The following is a 25,976-nucleotide window of genomic DNA, read 5'->3' on the forward strand; positions in this document are numbered from 1 at the left end:
GGCTTGATCCCAGGATACTGGGATCATGACCGGAGCCGAAGGTAGATGCTTAATGACTGAGACACCCAGGTGCTCAGTACATTATATATTAATAAAAAAATCATTTCCTTGTATAAATTAAATATGTATCCATTTAAAAAAATAAAAGGAGAGAGAGACCTGGGTTTCGCATCAGGGAGATCGCATGAGTAGAAGAAAGAATGTGAGCTTCGGAGGCAGAAACACTGGGTGTGGATCCTGTCTCTGACTTGTCATCTTATGTCTTTGTGCAAGTTACTTGGCCCCCCTGAATATTGTCTGTAAAAGGATCACATGAGAAGATCTGTGATGACGTCTGCAGAGTGACTCACAAGGAGTGGGATGATGGCTGATGGATCCCACAGCTCAAGACAGGAGCTCCCTGTGGGCTGGCAGGTCCTGGTCCTAAATCTGAGTTGAGACACCCAGAGAGATGCTGCTGGGCGACTGATAAGTGCCTCATGTGGTCTCCTCGCCAGCTTCTTTACCTCCAGTGGCCATTGTCTACGGAAACTATTAAAAAGTCGTAGGATCCTGTACTCCTTCAAACTGCTTTTTACAATCTGAAATCAAAATTTAACTTCTGTCTTCCTTACCTGACCACAAACTCCCTAAAGGCAGGGACCATGTCTATCTTGTTCACTGTTGTAGATTCAGCAGCCAAATCAGTGCTTGACACACAGTGGGCGTTCAATAAATGCATGTTGAATGAAATGAATGAATGAATCAAGCGACCAGCAAAGGCACTAGGAGGAAGACCGCAATCAAAGGGAGGGTTAGGCAGCAATACGCCACTAGATGGCGCTGTTGCCATGCGTGTAAACTATCCAGCCGCCTTTCTCGCGACGGAGAATGGGTGGCTGACTCAATTTCCATTTTGAGTTGGAAGCGAACATGCTGGATTAAAACGTCTGTCTTTTATGGAGCATCCCTGCAGCCAATTTTACAACACATTTCCTACAGTTCTGACAACCACCGCAGGAGAGAGTATCTCATTTTACCGATGAAGAAATAAATTCCCAGTAATTTTAAGTAACTTTTCTAAAGAGGCACAGCTTGCGGGTGACCAAGGCGGCCCTGATGTGTTTGGCCTCCAAGCCCGTGTTCTTTTCAGTACACCCCGCTTCCCCTCCAGCAACCAATGAACAGCCTTCCCACTGTGATAGGTATCCACCCTTCCCCCTACCTTTGTTCTCACAGCTGGTAGTTTTATCACGTGTCCAATCAGAACCTATCCACACAGCCTTTGGTTTCTAAAAGGTCAGCTTACAGGGAGGGGAGTTGACAGGCAGAATAGAGTCAATGTTTCTTAGACCAGAGGTTTGCTTTAAGTCATGGATGGGTTGAGTAGTGTTCTGAGGAAGGAGCAAATAACCTTCAATTTATCGATTAGTCATCAGTAGTTCTTCATGCAACATCTCTATTGCACACACAGGGTTACGATCTGGTTGGGCAGATTAGATGCACATATGGGACGTTAATATATTGCATATATTGTAGAGATATATGCGGTAAGAGCATTAGGCGTTCAGAGGCCAGGATTCCTATGACTGGGGTGATCACAGATCTCTAAGTCAAGCTTGACCTTCACAAGAAATGCATTTTGCGAGATGGGGGCAAGGAAATCGGTCCATTTCTACAAAAAGTGTGGACCAAGGGGCAGCGGGTTTGACAGCACCTGAGAGCTTGTTAGGAATGCAGAATCTCTGGTCTGGCTTCAGACCTCATGAACCAGAATCTGCATTTTAACAAGCTCCCCAGATGATTTGCACACATTAAAGAATTTTGGGGACTAAGTATTTGTATTTATATGACCCTTTAAAATGAAATAATAATCTAACTAAAACACTTTAATTTCACTATTTAGTTTTAATTTTGGACGTTGATTTGCTCTTAAAAGAATGGTACTAAATATTCTCAAACTTCTGCCATTCCTCTCAACAAGAAACTGTGGAGGTTCCTAATAGCTAAATTTTCTGTGGCCTGGTGATTTACTAACTGGAAGGAAAGTTCTTATCCAAAGCACTTTTGCAAGTATTTGTGCAATGAGAATTGCTCAAGAAACTAGGCATTGAAAAATCTTAAAGGATGTTTTTTGAATCATAACACTAAAGAAGTTTACCTTATATTCAATGCAATTTTGGTTCATTCTAGTTCTTTGCAGGTGGCTAACCTGTGTGTGGCATATGATGGAACCATAATACTGGATCAAGTCTCTGCAGGTCACTCCCTACACCCCCAACCCCCACCCCACAACCTCACTGCCCTTCCATCTATCATTCTGGGTAAATGATAGTTGTCAGAATGTAGAATCCATGATAACCGTGATGAAGTTAGACACCCAGTCACTAGCATAACAACAATACTTGATTTACTATCTCAGAAGTGATGATGCCGTGTGTCTAATTGTGGCCCTATTTCTCTTCTTCACTTGTGGAATTTGGGTGAGTCCATTCGGAAAGGCAGCCTGGTATATAGAAAAGGCGTGAGACAGCTAAGTGAGACCACTTGGGCCCTGGTGTGACACATGTGAGCTGTGTCGTGTCATTTCTCTAGATCTCTCTTCCCCATCTCTAAACCTGGGAGGTGGAACCAGGTAATTGCTAAGATTCCTTCCTGGTTTAGCATTATATGAGCCTAGTTAAACTAGGAGTTAGAGCATGGGTAGTTATTCATTAAACTCAGATTATATACCCCCAAATAGAAATGGCCCATGCTGTCTTCACTTACAGATATAAAAGTTGAGAAGGCTGGTTACCATAGCAATTCACCTTCGCGGAGTCATTTTAGAAGTTCGATTCTGGAAAGTGACAATATTATGTACTGGCACCTGCAAACTCCCTAATGTTTCCCTTGCTTCCATTCTTGCTCTGGGCTACGGTGCCAAGAGTTGTCCTAATCTGGAGAAGCAATCAGAGTTCTCAAGCTGCCTTTCGGTCTGCTAGAACAGAAGGTGCTGACAGGGTGGGAGGAAAGGCAGGCCTCCTTTCAGTTTACTAATTCTACAGCCGCCCTTCACAAACGCCAGCAAATATTTTGCGATGTTGCAAGGTGTTACGAGAAGTGAAAAGCAAGCTGTGATTCAGCTGGTATGAAGACTTTGCAAATAAAAAAGAGTGATCTGTTTTGCAGCAAACTATTATTTCTGCCAGAGCCCACAGACTGGAATACGAAAAGAGGTATTTCTGCAAGACACTGCCATCATACATAGCGGGTTTTCCAATTGGCTTAGCAGGTCCCCACCTGTGGCCCTCAGACCCCCGGGAGCTGTGGGATTACCTCAAGGGGTGGGCATATCCCTGTGCATGTTTTTCTTTACTACACGGAATGAAAACTCTGCCCATCCACACAGAAGGACTATGCCTCAAATTTGCATCAGTGTTGTAATGAATAAAAGAAATTAACTTACAATGTTACAAAATATATCTTAGCCTTTTGTTATGTGGTTTCTTAATCAACTGACACCAAAATTGGCATTAGTTTTATGTTTAAGAAAAAAATTTTCTTGGTGTTGAAATACAGCCTTCACACTTGGCAGATCGCTTGACTCAATCCTGGTTCAGAGAATATGGACCACTTACGAGCAGGAGAGACCCTTTCCTCCAGTTACTAGCTTTGCTTTCAAGGCATATGTGGATAATATATTCACAATTTGGTTTCTAAAACCTTAAAACCTGTTAGGAAGACATTTAAATGGTTAGTTGAGCACTGCTCCTCTCTGAGAAATGTTATCTGGGAATATAAGCTATAAGCAGTGGGTACATTTCTTAGGCCACAAATTCATAATAAGAAATATAAGCTAAATTTTATTTCTAGCTGCCATTTCCTTGCATTATCAGAAATTTAATCTGAGTGAGCTTGTAGATTTTCATCTCTTCTTTTCCCTGGGATTGTGTCTGGTTTCTGGGAGGACCTTATGAGGTGCCAAGGTGTGCAGTGGTGTTGGTGGGGGCAGTGGAGGGAGTAAAGAACCTGGCCTTGTCATCCTTCCACACATGTATCTATTGAACCATACTGTTTCATGACCTCTTCAGGTGCACGAGCAACCTCCATTTCTCCAGGGTCCTCTTGGGCAGAGGAGACATGCTTCCACAAGGCCTTAAAGACTTGGCAAGCCTGTGGATGGCCCCTTCAGTGGGACCCACCATGTACACATTTCTTTTCTGAAGTTTTTTTTTTTTTAAGATTTTATTTATTTATTTGCCAAAGACGGTGAGAGAGCACAAGTAGTGGGAGCGGCAGAAGGAGATGGAGAAGCAGACTCCCTGCTGAGCAAGGAGTCCAATGCCGAACTCGAACCCAGGACCCTAGGATCATGACTTAAGTGGAAGGCAGAGGCTTAACCCACTGAGCCACCCAGGTGCCCCATCTTTTCTGAAGTCTTGCAACCTTCCTGAGGCCGTGCTAAGGATACGAGGAACATGTCCTCTCTATTCCCAGACCGCATAGAAACATCTGGGATTGCACCACCTTCCCTAGGTGAGCCTGTGGAGTAACACACAGGGCCCAGCATTGACGTCTTTGCTCTTGGTATTTGCCCGGGAATTTCCTCCCCACACCCCACCCCCTCCCAGGCACAGGGAACCCTTTTCTATTCTCCTTAGCTTTTCTTCCAAGTATTTTATCTATGCTGCTAGGTGTTTCTCTTCTTCTTTTTCCTAAGGGCAGCTTCTGGAGCCAAAAGCCAGGAAGACACTCTTCTTTCTCTGCTTCCTGCTGTCACATCCCTCCTCTGAAATAAGAACCTTGAACTAGGCGACACCTGGGTGGCTCAGCTGGTTAAGCATCTGCCTTCAGCTCAGGTCATGATCCCAGGGTCCTGGGATCAAGTCCTGCATCGGGCTCCCTGCTTGGCAGGGAGCCTGCTTCTCTCTCTGCCTGCCTCTCCCCTGCTTGTGCTTGCTCACTCTCACTCTCTATCTGACAAATAAATAAAAAAAAAAAAAAAAAAAAAAAAAGAACCTTGACCTAGCCCAGCAGCCTGAATGAGGGGAAGAAAAGAGGGGGAGAAAAGGGGAAAGGGACCTGCTGATATTATGCTGCCACACAAATAAATTAATGTTGCCTTCATGGACCCGAATGAAATCAGATACTGAGCAAAACGTGAACTGCGGTAGGATACTTAAAATAAGACCTCCAGCACCAGAGCAGTTTTTCTTTAGGCTTTTCACATCTCCTGAAGTGTGGCACCCAGAGCTTAGTGGCTTTTAGACATGACACTAAAATATAAAAGGATCTTCTTTAAGGATGGGGTGAACGATGAGCTCCACAGTGGCACATGAAGGCCTTTTTGGCCAATCAGACCTAGGTGTTGGGAGACGAAGGGTAGGCTGGGAAGAAAGGGGCAGCAGCTGCACGCCTTGAGGCACTCTTACTCACACACCCTGTCAAGAACTTTCCTGCTTGTGGAGCTGTTGGAAAGGCAGCTAGCTGCCTCTAACTCAGTGGTCCTTTTCCAAGTGGTCCTTCTCCAAGGAGATCCGACGTCCCTTCATTCACTCAAAAGCATTGACTTCCTACCCTCAACTGCATGCTGGGGAACAAGTAATCAAATCTCATTTGGGTCTTGGTGAATTTATCTAAGTCTCTTATTGAACAACAACAAAAAAAGACGTGGCCTCTGGACTTAAAGATCTCATAGTTTAGTTGGGGGAGGGAGTTGCCCAGGGAAAGACAAATGAAGGGGCGATCTCTTGCTGAGGTGTCCGAGCAGGCTTCAGAGTAGGGCGGCAGGGTAGAACGTGGGAGGAGCCTCAGGGCTCTGGGGTGGAGGGCAAGATGGGACAGGTCAGGCTGAGCAGCAGGCTAGCCGCCACTTACTGGGGAGGAGGCCACGGGAGCCTCTGGTGTGGCTCAGACACAGCCCCAAATTTCCAGGAGCAGTGATGGCTATACATTTCAAATGTGGTAATTAGGAACACATATTTTTCTCATTCAAAAGAGCTAACTCCTACATGACTAGGCAGGAAGATTCTATTTCCCTGTTTCTCAGCTGTTTGAGTCAGGAGCCCAGGGGAGGAACACGGGGGTGGAGGTTCCTTCACAGTGCAAAAGCAACAAAGGGCTCTCCCTCTCTCCTCTTGGAGAGAGAGTGGCAGCTGACTCCAAAGATCCTATATTTTAGGCAAAGAAGTCTGTTGGTAAACCATGTAGGAGCCCCCAGAGTGATAAAGCAGAGCTTTTGCAGCGATGTATTTTTATCGCTGACTGCTTGGCTACAGCGCGCTTGTTCCAAGTGGGCGGCCTCAGCTAACTATGCTCGTCGGAGCATGGAGTGAGCGCCTTAAAAATACAGGTTTGTTGCACCCGATTCATACGGATACCGAGTTCACAGTTATTTTATAAAAGGAGGATAGTGTGAGAAGGTAGGAGGCTCTTTGGCCCACTAACTCATGAAATAGGATTCTGTTTCTCCAGCTGTGAAGAATGAAAATTAATACCCTGTTTGAGGAACCTCAATCACGTCATCTACAGGGTAACTCCTTGTTACGGTAACAAATGAAAGGCTGCATTTGGAGAAAGGCCCCAGTATTCCAGATCACACAGGAAATAATTACACAGTATTATTTTTGAGTGCGTGTAGCAAGAAAATATAATCCTTGGGTAAATAGCCAGAACAGACAAAAGACGTGTGTGTTGAACTGTAAACAATGATCTAAATCAAATTACTTAATTGTTTAGTTCATAAATGTACAATAATATCTGCTTTTGCTTATGCCAACAAGATAATCTTTAGAGATGTCTCAGTGACTTCTGGCCTGAAATTTAGTCCACAAAGTGATTATGGAATTAAGATACAATAGAAATGGCCTGGGAAAGCATGGTCCGATTACTGTGTAGCCACTAATCTTTAACATCAACCCAAGGTTTTAAAAAAAAACGCAGATCATTTCTAGAGCTATCTAGAACAGGGGTCAGCAGACTTTCTCTTAAAGGGACAGACAGTAAATATTTTAGGCTTGCCACTCTGCCATTGTGCCCAAAAGCGACCACAGGCGATCTGTTAATGAATGACCGTGACTGTATTCCAATAAAATTTCCTATGCAAAAATAGGTGACCAGCTGGAGGGCCATGGTTTGCTGACCTTTCATCTTGAATAACCACAGAGATGTCGAAAAATTGTGAGTTTATTTGGGAAAGCTAGGAGTTCCATGGAGCAAACCTATTCCTGTGGAGGTGTGGGGTGAGATGGGCAAACTGTGCCCTTTACCGATAAACACTGCATCAGGAGGTCTGGAGGAGGACTGTCTGGTGCTATCAGAGAGGCCAGCTGACTCGTAGGCAGCAGCCCTGGTGCTGGATTCAGGAAGAGTTGCTAGTCCGAGGCGCAAACTCCTTACACAGATGGAGCAAGTACACTTGGCCAACCCCACAGTCTTCACACTTTCGCCTCCCTTGGCGGCTTTGTGAGGTAGCAAGGGGATTCTGGATCTGACCACATCTTCAAAAGGTAAGGTTAGACACCAAAAAGTTCCAGCTTCCCTTCCAATTCGGATTCTTTAAAACAATTGTTTCATCTGGGCAGGTCAGTTCTCCTGCCATATTCCTCGTTGCTGCTGAACCAACATCACGGAGTAAGCATTCTGTCCTCCGCCTGTCTCGGTCACAGCTGGTGGCTCGGGGATGTGCAACTTACACCCTGACTTGAAAGGTGGGGCTGGGTCCTAATTCTCTTTCATGCCTTTGAACTGAGACCAGAGAGAAGATGCCCTTGGTGGCAGAGATGTAGCCAGAAAGGTTATATGGGGCTCAGGGCCTGGAAGGGCCCCAGGTGGGCCTTGTATAGGACAGAGAGAGGGTTTCAGCTTCTTTCCAAGTTCTGTGATCCAAGAGGGCTGCTGTTCATCAGGAATCCTTCTATTCCGGTGAGGCCGCTCTGTGGATTTATAATGACCTCCCTTTCCCTTTTCTTGAGTTGTGTTCATTGGATCTTTTCTTAATAAATCACACAGTGCTCTAGGAGGCACATTTCCTGCCACAATTAAAGCTATACATAACACATTTGAGGTCTGCCACCCTGATTGTTAGAGTCTATGGGTTCGACTGTAATCTATTTAACTTCTATACCAGCTGCTGGTAACAAGCACAATCAAATTCTCCTTATCAAGGACTTTTCAGTCTGTCCTTTCCATTCCCATCCCTCGACAGTGGCCTCATACTTATCACTCCGATCTGGATTTCAGCCCCGGTCTCCTAGAAAACTCCTTTGCTTCTACTCATTCCCTATTCTCGTCCATCTGTTGTCAGAGCTGTTAGATTAATTTTTATAAACCTACTTTCATCAATCACGTCTCAGATGAAAAGTCTAAAGTGCTTCCTACTGCCTTCTGGATATGGTCTGATCTCTTCAAACCAGTATTTTAGGTTTCATAATCTGGTCCCACTTTATCTATTATATTCACATCTCTCATACCCTTCAACATGAACTTCAATTTCAGCCAGGTCAATCTTCCATCACCTCCATCAATTTCTCTCTTCCTTTCTACTTCTGTGTCTTGGCTTATTTTCGTCCCCACCACTTCTCCTATTAATTAGAATATCTCCTTTCTGTATGAAAATCTAATGATGTTATCTCTGAAAAATAGAAATCTAATATTATCTGTAAGAAAGAGAAGGGATGGGAAGGAAATGGGGACCATTAGAAACATGACAGAACTATCAGAAGTATATGAAATTGTAGCTGCTAGATAAGGATGACAGAATGAAGCACACATCTAATTTTCATAGTTTCCAACCTCCCAATGTAAAACTACACTAATAGTATTTTGGCGGGTGGCATAAATCCCAAGGATAAAGAGTGAAAGAAGATACCAAAGGAACTAAATTTTAGAGGGTAGAAAGCAGACAGATGGCAATGGACTTGGCAGACGTGAAAGACCAAACTGTCAACTGACATTAAGTAAAGATAAAAACAAATTCAATATGCACTCCAGAATCCTCCAAAGACTCAGGGATCACTGGCAGCTGTGAAAGGGGCGTGAACTGGGATGTTAAATTAAGGAAGACTGGTTGAATGAAGGCTGAGGATCAGGAGTCGTCTCGGGTCTCCCCTCCCCCCACTCCACATCACTGGCTGTTTGTTCCTCCCACACGCTGGCCAAAGTCTAGAGGTTTAGGTTCCAGAGATGGGAAAACAGATGGTTTCTAAATGAAGGAACACCAGCACAGCTGAGGGTGGGTGTGAAGTGTTTCAAACAGGAGAATGAGTGAACGCATGTGTATTGAAGGCTCCCTGCTCTCTTCCTCCACTTTATCCTTCAGGCCAGAGAAACTGAAGGACAATTCTGTGGAGAATATAACCATCTCAAAAGGAAATTTGTAAAGATATTGACTTTAGATGACAACCTAAATAGGTCATCTCACATTAGAGATTTTCAACTAGAGACACAGGCAACGTCTGGAAATAGTTTTGATTGTCACAAACCTGGTGGCGTGGGTGCTGTTGGCATCTCGTGGGTAGAGGCCAGGTTAGGATGTTGCTAAGTATCCTACAAGGCACAGAAAAGCCTCCCACACCAGAGTATAAGCCAGCGCACAATGTCAGTGGTGTCACTGCTGATAAATTGTGCCCTACATGAAATTCATGGTCAACTTGCCCATCATAAAAAGCAACGTTTCCAAAAGACTCCTACTCTATTATGAGAGCAGAAAACAAAACCAATGGCCAGACAACTGGGGAGGCCTTCTAACGAGGATAGGGATGTAAACAAACAGATAAAAGCAACTGGAAAAAGGGGTTCCATGGGTGGCTTTTTTGGTTGTGTCTGACTCTTGATCTCAACTCAGGTCTTGATGTCAGGGTTGTGAGTTCAAGCCCCTTGTTGGGCTCTATGCTGGGCGTAGAGCCTACCTAAAACAAAGAAAAGCACCTGGGAAAAGAGACTCTGTAGGAGGAAGAAAACTCTAAAAAAACTATATTAGACTTCCACTTATGACCATGATTAGTATGGACCAGATTTACCTTCCTGCTCTAAACAGCTAGAAAACTGGAAAAGATTTAGAAAACTGTTTTCCAATATTGGATAACATACAACTCAGGACTTCCTTTCATATCTAAGTTCTGGATTTGACTTTTTTTTAAATTAAGTTTTCTATTTTAAATCAAGTATAGTTAACAGTGTTTTATTCGTTTCAGGTGTACACTACAGTGATTCAACAATTCTATACATTACTCAGTGGTTGTCAGGATAGGTGTACTCTTTCTGGATTTGACCTTTGTGTCTAGGGTCCAGTTTGAATTTACTGAACAATTTCCCCACTGATTTACAAATGCCACTTTTCCATACAGGGATTCATCTACTCCTGTCTCTCTGCTTCTTTGTGCTGGTACCATTCTTCACAATGTTGTTGGAAACTCAAATCCATCTGTTTGATCTTGGAAGTCGCTAAAACTGCGAATCTATTAGCATGACGGAAAACCAAAAACCAAGAACACTATTGCCATCTGGCGGAGAGACCTACTATTATCACATCTGAACAAGACGTGCTGTGTCTCCCCTCCTCACTCCCTCATTTAGTCAATGAGTCCTGAAAAATCTTCCTTTATCAGTTCTCTCTAATCTGTCCCTTCACTTCCATTCTCCTGGTACTTACACCTTAGTCTACTTCCTACTTTGCTAGGACTATTGCCTTTGAACCAGCCCCTCTCTTTAGTCACTATTCTTTCAATATCTTCTTTGTTGCTATTGTCACACCTTACAATTCCACATTAATTTGATGGGTCACTTACAAAGTTCTTGCTTATGAGAAAACATTTTGGAGCTAGTAACAGCAATCTGACTAGGGACAAACAGAGAGCACAAAGTAGAGTCTTGATAAATGTTAGCTGAATTGAAAAAAGTTATTTAGTGCCATTTGTTCATTTGCCAAATTTATCTGGGAGGATGCATAGACACGTTTCCAAATTTTTTTTTTTAATTCTGAAATACCAGACTGATGAAAAATTCACATGTGTAATTTTGCTGTGGGCTTTCCTAAAATATTTTTGTTTAATTGCAAAATACAAGACCAATATAAATAAAAATTCAGAGTTCTGCAAATGAGTGACTCTATGGATGATGTTGGGAGCCAGGGTTTTCCCTGAGGAAGAAGATACAATATGGAATGGGAGAAGACAAGGAAGAACCCAGAGAGGCTGAATTGGAGGTGAAGGTATTAGTAAACTTGTGGTTTCTAGTATATGTTTTTTAGCTCTTTCTTGAAGGCCCCTTTCTTGAAGAGAACTAGTTTCAATGGCAAACCAGCAGGGCCCAGACCTTAGCATCCAAACACCATTCTCCACTAAGAGAAACTAGGGATTGTTGGAGAAATGGCTGTCTCCCGGGCTGGGTAGGAAAAAATATAGGATAAATTTGAAACATCTTGTGCTAGAAAGTAAGGAATTCTTCAAGAAAGAATGAGAACATGTCTAGAAGACCCAGGAGCCACCTTGAAAGGTCTCCCACTGGCCAAATCTGGGACAACTTGACATGGGAACAAATGAGAGTTACAGACCTGAATAAAATAGCAATCCATGAATTCACGCTAAGTTGGAAAAAGAAAGCTTGTCCTTACCGGAGAATGCCAACTAATAAATGTAAAAGGAATGACAGAATTGGAAAGCCATTTGGCAACTGTCAGGGTAACAATTAATTCAGCCAAGAAACATTATCGGATGCTAAAATTAGTATGTGAAAGTTTGCTGAGAAACAGAATATTTACAGTCTCAAATTATCTCCCTACAAAATGCTTAACTTAATGGAAAAGAATATTAACTTTACAGTGAAGAAATCTAGCAGATACCACTTAAAACCAGTGATCCAATTAACTCCTGGTAATGGAATAACCGACACCATAATGATATCCTGGTTCTTAGGAAATACACACTTAAGCATTTGTGGTAAAAGGGCATTGTATCTTTAAATAACACTCCAATGGTCAGGGGGAAAAAAAGCATTTAATTATTTATTTTTAGCATGATTTTTAAAAAAGATTTTTACTTGACACAGACAGAAACAGCCAGAGAGTGAACACAAGCAGGGTAAGTGAGAGTCACAGACCTCCTTCCTGCAGAGGAAGAAGCAGGCTTCCTGCTGAGCAGGGAGCCTGATGCAGGGCTCTATCCCAGGACCCTGGGATCAGGGCCTGAGCCGAAGGTAGACACTTAATGACTGAGCCACCCAGGGACCCCATAAAAAAAAAAAAAAAAAAAGGATTTATTCTCTACAGATATCTATACTGATAAAGGGAAATCTCCCCCTTAGTGTCAGATGACAATTAGTTAATACAAAAAGAATGATGTAGTTAGAAAATCGGTTTTGTAAACATCCCAGGGGAAAATGTTTTCAGGTAAGAATCATCAAAGGGTGCTAAATCTACAAGGGGCAGGTTTATGAGGAATAGAATATCAACATGGTCTCAAAAGTTTCTCCTCACAAATTACGTACTAATTGTGAAAGGAAAAATCGTTAATGATACAGTGGAGAAATTGGATGACATCTTACCCAATTGTTCAAAATGGACATCAATATGGGGCAAAGGGATATTGCTGAGTCTGGATGTGACCCTGGGAGGCCACATCACTCATATAGCATTTTAGCTCATACTGCATGACCCAAATCTAACCACAGGGAAACATTACAAAAATCCAAACTGAAGGAAAATCTCTATTTTAACTGTCCTGTATTCTTCAATAGATCAATACTACAAAAGACAAAGGCTGAAGAACCATTCTAGAGGACAGAATCCTGAGACTCTAAGGAAGATCCTGGAGTAGATTCTGTAGCTCAAAAATAAAATTACCAATGGAACAACTGAAATCGGAATAGGGGCTATCAGTGAAAGCATTTTATCACTGTTAAATGCCTGAACTTGAGAACTGTATTAAGTGTACTTGTTTTTATGAAGTCTATCTGTAACACTACAGGTGAAACGGTAGGTCTGCAATGTACTCTCAGATGGGTCAAGAAAAAATATGTAATGAGATAGAAGATGGTAAACCCAACATGAGAAACATAAAAAAAAGAAGTCTAAATGTAGAACAATGTAGGTTTCTTCTACTTAAAATTTTCAGAACACATACATATATGTGCATATAAATACATATATTTCTAGGACACTGTAATTAGTAGTCTCTTGCTCCCCCAGGTAAGGGAAATAGGAGCTAAAATGTATAAGGTGGCACGAGGGCAAAACGGTTAAGACTTTTCTCAATGTTTAATTCCACTCCACAGAAAAAACGGATTTTTTAAATATGTGCACACAAACTTCTGCACCTGTGTAATTACATCATTTTGATGACTGCATAATCTATGAATGAATGTACTTAAAGGTGTTCTATGGGTATTTGTTTCTAATATGTATATTTTAAATACAATGAGATTTTAAAATTTATGTTATTTCATCATTTTTTTTTTAAAGTTTTTATTTATTTATTTGACAGAGAGAGATCACAAGTAGGCAGAGAGGCAGGCAGAGAGAGAGGAAGGGAAGCAGGCTCCCTGCTGAGCAGAGAGCCCGATGAGGGACTCGATCCCAGGACCCTGAGATCATGACCTGAGCCGAAGGCAGCGGCTTAACCCACTGAGCCACCCAGGCACCCTATGTTATTTCATCATTTTTATATTTACTTTGATAAAAGCTATTTTGTCTTAATTGTTATTTTATAGTTTTTTGTTGTTTTAGAGGCGGGGAGAGTGCTGGGGGTTGCAGAGGGAGAAGGAAAGAATCTTAAGCAGGATCCACTCCCAGCACAGAGCTGTCTCAGGGCTTGATTTCAGGACCCTGAGATCATGACCTGAGGTGAAACCAGGAGTTGGATGCTTAACTGACTGAGCTACCCAGGCATACCTTATAGTTTGTTTTTAATGCCTTCCTTTTAAAAAATATTTTATGTTCATGTTTTGTTTGGGCATTTTCCTCCTCATCTAACAACTCTTATTCAAATTATGGCATACTAGGATTTCAATAATATGAAGATTTATAATACTTTGAGTCTATCTTGAGTATAATACTAATAAAAATATTCATGGAAGAACTTGAGTCTGGCCAGGAGATTGTTTCTGAAAGTTATGCAAGGCATGAATATGAAATGTAAGTTGCAGAAGTCTAGATCCCAGCTGATACCTGAGAAATGTACTTTCCTAAAGCCGACCAACCCAACTTTTAACGGATCAGGGCCACTCTCTAAGTGGATCCTATTTTGGTTTCCTTGTGATGATTTAAATGAAAAATCCCTAATTGATTCAAGTAAGAGGAGATACTTCCTGCTCTCAGAGCTATTTTTGTTATATTTTGGATCACCCTTATGATCTTTCTGGATAAGAATAACAATGTATCGGGGCACCTGGGTGGCTCAGTGGGTTAAGCCTCTGCCTTCAGCACAGGTCATGATCTCAGGGTCCTGGGATTAAGCCCCGCATCAGGGTCTCTGCTCAGCAGTGAGCCTGCTTCCTCCTCTCTCTGCCTACCTCTCTGCCTACTTGTGATCTCTCTCTCTCTCTGTCAAATAAATAAATAAAATCTTTAAAAAAAAAATAACAATGTCTCTTAGAGAAACACTATTTGTAAAACCTTACAGATAAAGTTGAAACTTTAAATACTTTCCATAATAATTTTAAAACAAATAGAAAAGTAGTTATCTAGGCAATGCCCAAACTAGCAAACAATACAGTCAGGACAGCTAGAGGTGATCCTAAGAACCGAAGGCCAAGATGTCTGCTTATGCCTTCTTTGTGCAGACATGCAGAGAACCTGAGATGAAAAATCCAGAGGTCCCTGTCAATTTTGCAGAATTTTCCAAGATGTGCTCTAAGAGGTGGAAGACTATGTCTGGGAAAGAGAAGTCTAAATTTGATGAAATGGCAAAGGCAGATAAAGTGCGTTATGATTGGGAAATGAAGGATTATGGACCAGCTAAGGGCAGCAAGGAGGAGGACCCTAATATCCCCAAAAGGCTACTATCTGGATTCTTCCTGTTCTGTTCAGAATTCTGCCCCAAGATCAAATCTACAAACCCTGGTATCTCTAATGGAGATGTGGCAAAGCTGGGTGAGATGTGGAATAACTTAAGTGACACTGAAAAGCAACCTTACAACGGTAAGGCAGAGAAGCTTAAGAAGTATGAGAAGGATGTCGCTGACTGTAAGTCTAAAGGAAAGCTTGACGGTGCAAAGGATCCCAACACCCAACAAAGTTGCCCAGAAGGAAGTAGAAGAGGAAGATGAAGAAGACAAGGAGGATCAAGAGGAGAAGATGGAGGAGGGGAGGAGGAGGAGGAGGAATAAAAAAACCGTTGATCTGTTAAAAAAAAAAAAGAAAAGGAAAGAAAGAAATGTAGTATCTATACCATGTACATCATCATGTTATCTGTCCTACATGTTTCATAGAGATATGTATTCATACATACTGCGCTTGGCAACAGGAAATACGTTTTTGGTTTCCCGTAGTAGGCTGCAAGTTTCGAAAGCAGAAGTCTTAAACCTCTAAAGGCAGCATAAGAAAAAAATCTTTGTTTGAACTTCAAAGTTGTCTTTTAGCAATCTTCACCATATATAAAAGAAGAGTCAAGATGTTGATTTTGTTCTATTTATTTTTGGTGGGTGGGGAGGGGAGGTTAAAAGAAAAAAAAGTTTGGGTTTTGCTTCAAGGAGTTTTCCTAAAGAGAAGTAACTCATTCATTACACATTCCCATGGATATACACTGTTTCTTGGCTTTAAACTTTCAGGACAGTTTGAATTCAAGGTAATTGTGATAAAATGTACTTCTGAAATTCAGTGTATTCATTTGGACACACATGGGGTGACCCCTTGTGTTCTCATTCTCATACAAAAGGTACTGGCACTTTGGCCTCAAGAACAAGTAAAAGTATCATAAACACAACTTGTGATTTGGGTCTGGGCTAATGACTAAGGAACTATACAGCTGTAATGGTCTCGGATATTTCAATGCCCTGTGAACCTACAATTAATAAAGAGACTGCTGATTCTAAGAACTATGCCAACAACAAGGGAATGAAAGAAGAGTTATAAGTCTGATGCAAAGTTCAGAGCAAAATATCAATAATCTCCTCCTCACTTTTGTGATATCAATAAATAAAGTAGAGAGTGAGGATAAGAATTATATGAATAATGATAAACAAAAACCATCTACAGAAATCAGAAAATATTTTTCATTAAACTTGTCACTTACAAGTTGCCTGTGAGGAAAAGAACTAAGGCAAGAAACTAGTTACTTGCTGTTTAGAACTTCTTAAGAGCAAAAAATGAACACCAATCAACTTCCTTGGTTTAATATTATCTTATAACGTGTTATTTTGGAACTTGAACAACTGTGTTATGCCTTGAAAGTTGAAAGCGAAAAATAAAACCACATAGAAAGCCAGAAATGTCATTAACACATCTACACAGACGTCTGCTTGTAGTTTTTGGTATCCAAAACCTTTTTTCCACACATTGCGCAGATGCCTAAAACAAACAAACAAAACATGTAAGCAATCAAATCATAATACCGACTATTAAAACCAATCAAATACCACGTATCAACAGTTTGCTTTATGTAAGTCATTCCTGAGGCTTAAGATGAGAAAAGAGAAAAAGAAAGCACAGACCTGTAACTACCAACAATTCCCAAGTTTTGTCTTGCCTTAGAAAAAAGAGCACTTGACAGCATCTATGAAAGGCTACTCCTTTCCTGTGTTATCTAAGACAGTATCAAGAGTAGGCTCAATATGAATAGAAAAATGGTAGTGAAAGAAACTTACCCTTTTTGTAGGCACAGCCCTGGCAATAATGAGAACCTGGTTGATGCACAGAACTTTTACAAATCCTGCAAGTGGAGAACTTATTCTTTCCATATGGATCGAATCTAGAGTTTTTTTGTTTTTTTTTTAAAGAGAAAGAAAAAAAAATGTATAATAGAATAGAAACACTTAAATGACCTCCCTTAAGCAACGAAGGGATGAAACCATGCACTCTGTTCTCTGTTACACTCTCCAATTGCCAGGCATGGCACGCTTGCAGGGGCCACTCTCCCAACGCCTGCACACCCCTACCCCTTCCAGGGGACTTGTATGCTGGTGAAGAGTCAGTTCCTTAATCCCAAATCCATTTCTATGAGTTGTAATTGCCAATCTATGTGTATGATATAGTTTCATATTATGGAAACTGATGAAATGTGGATAAAAAAAGCATGACCAATTCTATTAAAAACTATGAGAATTCTTTAGGATAGGCTGGGTCAGTGTGAATCACTGAACTGCTGCTGAATACGGGCAAGATCGTAAGTGAAAGGACTCGGCACTTTGCAAGTCTGTCAGTTCTGGCTTCACTTTAAAGATACCGGAAATGTGCGTTCTGGTTATGATTTATGTGAGGAAAATGATGAAGAACTCTTATCAGTAGACTCAGACTCAAAAAGCCCGTCTCGGTGCCAAATGACTGATGAATGCATGTGCCATTATGTGCTGTGACTTACAAGAAGGTACATGTACGTTTTAATAACTTCCTCCTTTAGCTGACATTTTCCATTAATTGATCCAATCCCTTTGTGGAAAAGAGTTTCTACTACATAAGAGTGCTACCTTATAGTGCTTGGAGTAGAAAATAATTCCCTCTAAACTGGCCCTAATTTTTGTAACAATACTCATATACCGAATACCAACACTGTCCTAGACCTTGCTTCTTCTCTTGGGGTAGTAAAATACAACAGCTCATTTTCAAAGTTTAATTTCTCCAAACCCAACAGAATGTCCCTTTACTCTGCACAAGGGAAGATAGACACTGTTCTTCTTTTTAATAAGCTTAACTGGTGTGCATCCATATGGATGCTTTCTTTTGCTTCAAACCATATTTTATTCTAAGATGCACATTTCAGTATGTCTGAAATCTTACAGTTAGTTGACAGAGACTTTTCTTTCTTAAAGCAATGATACATCTTCTAAATGTTGGTATCTGGGACACCTGAGTGGCTCAGTCGGTTAACATCTGCCTTCGGCTCAGGTGGTCTTGGGTCTGAGTCCCACACTGGGCTCCTTAATCAGCGGGGAGCCTGCCCCCTGCCTGCTGCTACCCCTGCTTGTGCCTGTGCTCTCTGTATCTCTCTCTCTCTCTGACAAACAAAATCTTTAAAATCAATCAATCAATCAATAAATGTTGGTATCTTAGATTCAATGTCATACATTCACATTCCAATGTGAGACATTTAGAGTATCCAAAGTAATAGCTACGTATTAATGATACTGGAGTGAGGTTGGGAGCATGAAGGAACTGGAAGTATCTAACACTGTACAATCTGTAAAAATTATAACTTAGTTCCTAATAACTGAGCAGTCTTAGAAGATATCGGTAAGTCAGAGCAATACTTAAGTGTGATGCTCCACTGAAGATTAAGTCTTGTGTGCTGTTTTATATCCATTATTTAATAAGTACCATTATGTATATGGTAGCCAGGCACTACAGGTAGTAAAAGCTTTATTATTATTATTATTATTATTATTATTTCTAATCCTTGGGGTAACGTCATGAAACAGGTATTTATTCATTCAGCAAATATGTGGTGAGTGCCTACTATGTCCCTGTCACTGTTTTACATACCAAAGATGAACCTGACAAAGCCTCTGCCCTCCTCAAGTTAACATTCTAGTAAGATAATAAATAAAAGACAGTAAGTAAAGAAACAAGCATGCTTTTCAGATAGTAATACATCTTGTAGAGACAATTCAAACAGGACATTGTGGCAGACATGAGGGGAAGGAGGGACGATATCAGTTCAAATGCCCGTTAGGGACCCACTCTGAGGAGGTGACATTTCAGCTAAGATCCTAGGAACAAAAAGATGCCAGCCAGGTAAGCTCCGTGGGAAGAACTGTAGGAGGAGGGAACAGCAAGCACAAACCTCTTCCAGTGGGAATGGGCTTGGTCTAGCTGATGCAGGAGTTGGTACAAGGAAGTCAGAGAGGGGGGATGGGCCAGATAACGGAAAACCTTGTAATAAGGTAGAAGGGAGGGGTTACATCATATTCTGCATGAAACGAAAAGCAAGGCAGGGTTCTGAGGAAAGCATTTATGTAACCTTTAAAGGACCACTCTGGCTACTATGAGACTGAACCACAAAGAACTAGAGAGGAAGAAGAAAGATGGAAAGTTATTATGGCATCTAAGTAAGAAACACCAGTGGTTTGGAAGAGGGTAACAGCAGTGAGATGGACAGGAGGAGGCAGATGCAGGTTATATGCTGGTGGCAGTGCTAAAGAGCTTGCTGATAAAAGGGAAGTGAGGAAAAGGGAGGGATCAATGCAGAATTCTAGCTCTTAGGCTCGAAGGGCTGGACTGGAGTGGTGTGATGATGAGAAGACTGCAGGAACAGGTGCCTGTTAGACACCAAACTGGTAAGTCAGGTAGGCACTTGCATATATCTTTGGAGCTCAGAGAAGAAGTCTGATTTATAGTCATTAATAAATCTAATTTATAGTCATTAACATACTATTTGAATTTAAAGCCTCTGGACTAAAGTCACTTGAGGAAAGAGTATAAAGGTCTAGGATTGAGTCCAAAGGCACTTGACTGAGAAAGAATGGTGAATTGGGAGGAAAAAAGAGTACGGTACCCAAGAGCCAAGAGAACAGAAGGTTGCAGAGGCATCAGGTTGGTTCAGCGAGTGAAAAAAGCGACTCTACTCTCATCTCCACGGCTGTGAGCTCAGGCCCCACACTGAAGGTAGAGCTAAACTAAAAATAAGAGAGAACAGAAGGTTGCAAAAATGAGAGCTGTTAAAAGATTAAGTAAGATAAGAATAGAGAAGTCCATCAGGTGTGAACTTGCTGAGAGCAACTGCAGGGGTTTGGTGGGGCTGAAGGCCCAGTGGAGTGGCTGAAATTGCAAATGGAACTTCAGACGCTGAGAAAGCATCTGAGAGGAAGGCTTTTGAAAACTTTTGCTGTGGAGGGAAGCAAGGAAATGGGAGTGGCAGCTAAAAGGATTCATAGAATTTTTAAGACTGGAAATAGTAAAGCATGGTGTCAAAAAGTGATTTTTAGGGTGGGAGACACTTTTATCTCCATTCTTAGATGAAAAAGTAAAGTTTAGAAAAGTCAAGAAATTGGCTTAATTTCCTGAAGGTCCCAGAGCTGGGTAGGAACAGAGTCTAAATTCAAATAAGGGCTGACTCCAGAGCTTCTGATCTGTCCACATCTATTACCTCCAGTTTGTATGATAATTAAGAACCAGATAAAATAACCTAGAGTAAACCCAAACCAGGCAATATTATTCCAAAACTAGTCCTATAATCAATACCACACTGAAGCACCTCAATGAAACTGCAAAGTAGTTTTAGGGATAAGAAACAGTAGTTTTCAAAAGAAAAAGAATGAGATAAAGTAAAAGTCATGTTTTCTGGTGAAATTATATATAAAAAAATAGCACTAATATCTTCATATATTCATACATTGAGGAGGAGCAAGGTGAAACCAGCAGGTTATAACAGACGGCTTGGCTTTGCATGCCAGGACCTACTGAACTCTGTTATATCATGAGAGAATGATGCACACCAAATTCACTCCAGTATGTTTAATTAAGACTAAAGAGAATGGAAAGTTATGTGCCTGCAGAGTGGCTGCTCTTATACCTACCTTGCTTTTTTTGAAGTCAAAGCTTTATTTTCATTCAGCTTTCTTCCACCACTTTCTAAATCAAAATATACATCTATTTTAGTGGGTTATTTCTGCACATTTCACTATAACATATATATTTAACATTTAACAATTAGTTAAAAAGTTCATTCTTTGGCCTCCTACCAGTAGACTAGCCTATATCAAAATTTTCAAAAATCCCTAGTTAATAGCCACTACTTGAATAGGAAACATTTATTATGGAGGAATAAAATTATGGATAATCATCTTATTTCTCAGGCTCAGAGGATTTTAGGGATGGGTCTACACGGAATTTATCTAGCATAAAGTCTTAAAGCCACCACTTTGGTGCCATAGACCCTGCATACATGTACAAGTATTTCTTTTCCTTCCCTTTGGAAATACCTCAACTGTATCTAATGATATGACAGTGAAAATGTAAATGTGTAAATGATTTGTTCAAGAATATAAAAGTCAGGTTAAGAGAGTGGGAATTAAATACAGACTTTAATAAAGCAGAATCAAATCAGTTACTATGATCTATTCATTGGTAGAAAAATCATTTAATGATTTTGCTCTTTTGCCTGACAGATGACGAACCCTTAACATGTAACCCAGAGAACTAAATAAAAGAAGACATTAAATTGTTGGGGGATCTGGGATTCTTTAGTGTTTAAGAGATGAAATACTTTGCACACACAAGATTTCTTTTTACAAATAATGTAAAGCGAAAACATTGATCACAGGAAGCACGGGATTCAACTTCTCTTTTCTAAATGGAAAAATACCTGTGGTATTCCTTGCACCATCTTTCCATGTGTCTGGAGTGATAACAGTACCAAGTTTCTTTTCACCTGTTGTAACAAGATAATAGAAGTAAGGGGAACTCGGATTTACTATCTAATAAATATACCACATGGCGCTTAAAATTCACAGTGGTATCAACCATTGTCTTACAGTAGGAGCTTTTTCATGCCGGGGTAGGGGCTGTGAACTGAGACTGAAGATACTAACTGTAGGCAATGGGTAGCTGACTCTCAGTGACATCTCTACAGTATGAGTAATGACAGGCTTTTCCTGTACCATGTATACTTTAAACAAATCTGATAAATCTAAACAAATCTGATACTTATTCCATAAGTATTTACTAAACGTTTATGATATGTAAACTGTTATACAAAGTTCAGAGAGAAATAAAATGATAAATTAGATAGCTCTAGGTTTCAAGGTATGTACAACACACTATTTTCTCTAACAGTGGTCCTTAACCTGGGTCCCAGGGGTAGACCTCAGAAGACAAGGGAAAAAGATGAAGTTGAACACCACACTACTATATAGCCACATTTTTTGGTAAGAGTCCATAGCTTTCATCAGATTTTTCAAAGGGGATCAGAGACCTCTGAAAAAGAACCATTCAAACCAAAATATAAACTAGAAAATAAAAAGCATAGTAGCAGACAGCTGAAGTCCTAGAAGAAATTCCACGGAGAAAGAAATAACCTTAGCTGGGGAAATCCAGGAAAGCCTGTGAAGAAGGCAGGAAGAGGGTCTGGATCTGGCAGTGGGACTGTGAAGAATGAGGAGGAGAGATGATGAAAGCAAACTAGAGAAAGGACATATCCTGAAGAAAGGCATGGAAAGCTCAGGGTACACATGGGCATGCTAAGAGTGGTTTGGCCAAAGAGTGAGGGTAAGAGTAAGTGAAAATAAAGTTGGAAAGATAAGCCAGCCTCATTGTGGAGGGTCATCCTGAATTCCAGGCTCTAAATATAAAAACCCAAAATTAATCTCTGCGCACTGAGAATTTGTTACAGGTTTTAAATATAGAAAGTGATAGAGTGCACGTATATTTAGGTTCAATGCAAATATCTTGTGATTACTCTAAACCATGTCCTTGCATAATGATGAAGGACAGTAAGACAAAGTCTTTACCCTTTGGTTCTACTGTCTGGCATTTGGTAGACATTTAATACTTGTTGCATGAATGAAAAGAAAAGGTGACAAAATACAAGAATAAAAGGTGGAGTCAGGGTCTAACTGAGCATTTTTATAAGGAAGGGGAGCTGATTAAAGATTCCAAAGGCTACAGAGACAAAGAGGTAGGGAGGGATGGCAACAGGGACACGAGTAGAATTTCCCTTTAAGAAAGGGAAAGAAGTAAATCGGCATGGATGCAGATCTGTTTATGGGTATAGTAAAAGAAGTTGAGAATGTTCCCATTTAATTACCTTGCTTTTCTTATGCCTATAAGAAGGTATTTGTCAAAAGAGCATGAGGTAGATGAAACTGTTAAAGTTTAAGGGACTGGAGAGCTTGGAATAGTCATAGCAACAAAGGGCAAGGGGACCGACTAAAGAGAAGTAAAAAAGAATGATGAGTAGTATTAAAGATCCTGGAGATTAGGAATTGTGTACTTTTAGTGGTACCAACTGGTTCATTTGTACAGTTTTCCCCAGTGGCCTTCAAACACACATGCAGGACAGTTTAGAGAGAGAAGAGCCAAAGGCAGGGAGAACACAGTTTGAAGGGAAAGGGGCTGGTAAGGGATCACATTAGTCTAACTTGAGTGATGGGGACCTCAGCTAGGGTACTTGAGGGGTAAATGAGAGGCTAGGGAAAATATGAACTATTGAATGGAGGTAAAAACAGCAGGACATGCACATGTTTGGATGCAGATTCACAAAGGAATGGGGGATGCATGAGAGATGATTCAGGCTTTGTGAATGGGTGACTGGGAGGACTGCCATGCCATTAAATGATGGAAGAGAAGGTATAGATTTGTGAAGTAGGGTGACAAATTCAGTCTTGGAAGTACTAAACTGCTACGTAACAACCAGATGGAGGTTCCCAGTATTGTCTGAAGAAAATTCTTCTATTGGTCTTAATTTAGAGAGGTCGACTGGAGATGTGGATTAGACTGGCATGGATATGCTACTTGAAGCCAGATAGTTCCAAAACAAATGTCAAAAGAAGGTCAGATACAAATCACTAGAAAACATCTATTTTAAAGGAAAAGGAGAATAAGAAAACTCAGAGAGTATAGTGGTAAAGAAGCACACGGAGAAATAAATTCAAAGAGAATTGAGACTAAGTTTCAAAGTCACAGAATAGAAAAGGACTGAAAGAAAGGTCTTTGAATTAAGACTCTATTTTTATTTGAAAAATAAGAGTCTATAGAAGGTAGAAAGGTATTAGAACAAAGAAATAATACACAGACTTTCAGAAGTGCAGAGAAGTAAAAAGCAGGTGACCCTTTAGAACACATATCACGTCTAGATCCAACTATCTGTATTTATTTTAGTACCACATTAGATCTTGGGTTCTCAGAATTTTTATCACCTTAGGAAATTAACTCTCACAATTTGCCCAGTATCCTCAATTTCCTTGAGAAAATGCATTTATGGTGTAAAGAATATCACACAAAACAAGTTAAACCAGGCAGGATACCAGTCCTCTAAAGTTAAAATATACAGAATTAACACAAATTGCATAAAAGGCTAAATTTACATGTTTAGGAACCAAACTACATAAGAGAGAAGACATCAAGGAAGGTGCATAACCTAAATACATGTAAGTCATATTTACTCAAACAGGCAAAACAAAAAAACTTCTTAAGTACTGGATGGAGTAGAGTTAAAGGATGTCAATGTCAAAAAGCTTAATGTGCTTTTTGGAGTGATGAAAATATTCTAAAATTGTAGTGATGGTTGCACAACCCTATGAATATACTGAAAATAACAGAATTGTACATTTTAAATGGGTGACTTGTACCTATGTCAATTACATTGCAATAATTTTTTAAAAGCTTAGTATGAGATGATGATATAAAGCACAGAAAAATGGAAATATTAGTTCCACTCTACCCCTCATAAAATGGAGCAGAGTTTAATTCTGAGTGCCATGCATTGGTGGTTATGACAGAAATAACCAGTTTTTGAGTATACACTAAGGCACTTTTAACAGGCTTTACCTACATTATCTAATTCTCACAAAACCCATAAATTATGTATTATTCTCATTTTTCAGATGAGAAAACTGGGGCCAAGAAATATTAGATAACTCACCCATAGTTACTCTTTTACCTAAAGTAAAAACTGTGATTCAAACTCATGGGTGCCTGTGTTCAAAGATTTACCTACTGTTGGGGGGCGTCTTATAACAAAATCCAGATAAAAGGACTTGAACCCTTGTCTCAGAAGAGTCAGAAATGTCCAGCCTGAGGAAAAAGACTTAGGGTATGACGGCCGTTTGAAAGCAAACAGTCTGTGACATCAAAAAGCCATATTTTCTAGAAAGCTCAAGAGTTTATATTAGAATTATTGATGGCAACTATAGGGAGGAAGGACTTTTCTAGAAGCCAGTGACATCGATACAGACTACTGTGAAGGTGGTACAACTTTCTGAACCTTGCCTCAATACCACAGGTATTCATGCAAAGAGCATTTATGCCATCGGACAGGCTGCTAACTTTGGGTTGCTAGTTAAAATATAGGATGCCCAGTTAAATTTAAATTTCAAACAATGAATGGTGTTTTAGTACTGTCACTAAAAGTAAGTCCAAAGCACTTTCAGTAGTGAGGAGCAGCAAGCAAAGACAAGTCTCAAATATTGAATGGGACACACTTCCCCTAATAAAAGTATTCATATTTTTAATGTCTGCTAAATCTGGAAACTCTAGATATTGTATATCTTTTAAGATCCATTCCAACCCTGAGGGTCTGTGAAGCGAAGGAGCCAGTCAAGCGCTGTACGGGATGAGATCCCGAGTTGGGGGAGGCAAAGGAAATAGACAAATGAATGCAAAAGAGACCACTCTGAACTCAGAATAACTATACGGTCGTTGGGGAGAGAAGGAATGGTCAAAGGGGTAGGAGGACAAAGGCCAGAATCGGAGACCCGTGGCCGAAGGAAAAAAAAGAAAACGCAAAGAACCCTAAGAACTCCAGTTAGCCTCGCCTAGCCTCCGTCTCCCAGAGATGTGGCCCCTTAACTTACATTTTTCGCACACCATCCTTCCCCGAAGGCTCCCTCGGCCGCAGAAACAGCAGCAGCTTGAAAATGTCAACACAACAGCCAGGGAAGGATTCCCCTTCCGGGTTACGACAACCCACTTCCGGCCCCTCCTCCCATCGCCCCGCCCATCCCACACCTGAAAAGCGGCGGGAGGAATTAAAAGCGAGCTGGAAGGCGGGGCTGCTACTACTGCCCGCCCCTCCGCTTCTGCAATTGGCTGTGCGATCTTGGGTCTCCGTCCCACAGGCCTGCGCCTGCGCGAGGGCTAGGGCGGCGAGTCGTACCTGATGGTTGGAGGTAGTTACCTCCGCTTCTCTTCCGCTGGCGGGAGAGTTAGGTAA

The 25,976-nt window shown here is 40.9% G+C and overlaps 3 protein-coding genes across 4 annotated transcripts in view; 2 read left to right on the top strand and 1 right to left on the bottom strand.

Annotated features, from left to right (window-relative positions):
* LOC116596359 (high mobility group protein B3-like) overlaps positions 1-15,484 on the top strand; it is a 65,613-nt gene extending 50,129 nt beyond the window's left edge. The window contains 2 exon segments of the mRNA XM_032353684.1: positions 14,737-15,170; positions 15,172-15,484. Of these exon segments, the coding sequence (XP_032209575.1) occupies positions 14,737-15,170; positions 15,172-15,484 (747 nt within the window).
* An 85-nt stretch (positions 15,485-15,569) lies between these two features.
* CRIPT (CXXC repeat containing interactor of PDZ3 domain) lies at positions 15,570-25,735 on the bottom strand. The gene is made up of 5 exons (XM_032351858.1): positions 25,618-25,735; positions 21,411-21,476; positions 20,623-20,677; positions 16,759-16,862; positions 15,570-16,462 (listed from the first exon to the last, which is right to left on the bottom strand). Exons 1-5 carry the CDS (start codon positions 25,631-25,633, stop codon positions 16,398-16,400), a joined length of 306 nt encoding a protein of 101 aa, XP_032207749.1. The 5' UTR covers positions 25,634-25,735; the 3' UTR covers positions 15,570-16,397.
* A 42-nt stretch (positions 25,736-25,777) lies between these two features.
* PIGF (phosphatidylinositol glycan anchor biosynthesis class F) overlaps positions 25,778-25,976 on the top strand; it is a 35,121-nt gene continuing 34,922 nt past the window's right edge. For both annotated transcript variants that reach the window (XM_032351854.1, XM_032351856.1), the window contains exon 1: positions 25,778-25,972. Coding sequence is in view for 1 of the 2 variants with exons in the window: in XM_032351856.1 (XP_032207747.1) it covers positions 25,923-25,972 (50 nt within the window). In the remaining variant the exon portion in view is untranslated. The remainder of the gene's footprint in view (positions 25,973-25,976) is intronic.

This window comes from Mustela erminea, chromosome 7, assembly GCF_009829155.1.
Source record: "Mustela erminea isolate mMusErm1 chromosome 7, mMusErm1.Pri, whole genome shotgun sequence".
Taxonomy (NCBI): Eukaryota; Metazoa; Chordata; class Mammalia; order Carnivora; family Mustelidae; genus Mustela; species Mustela erminea.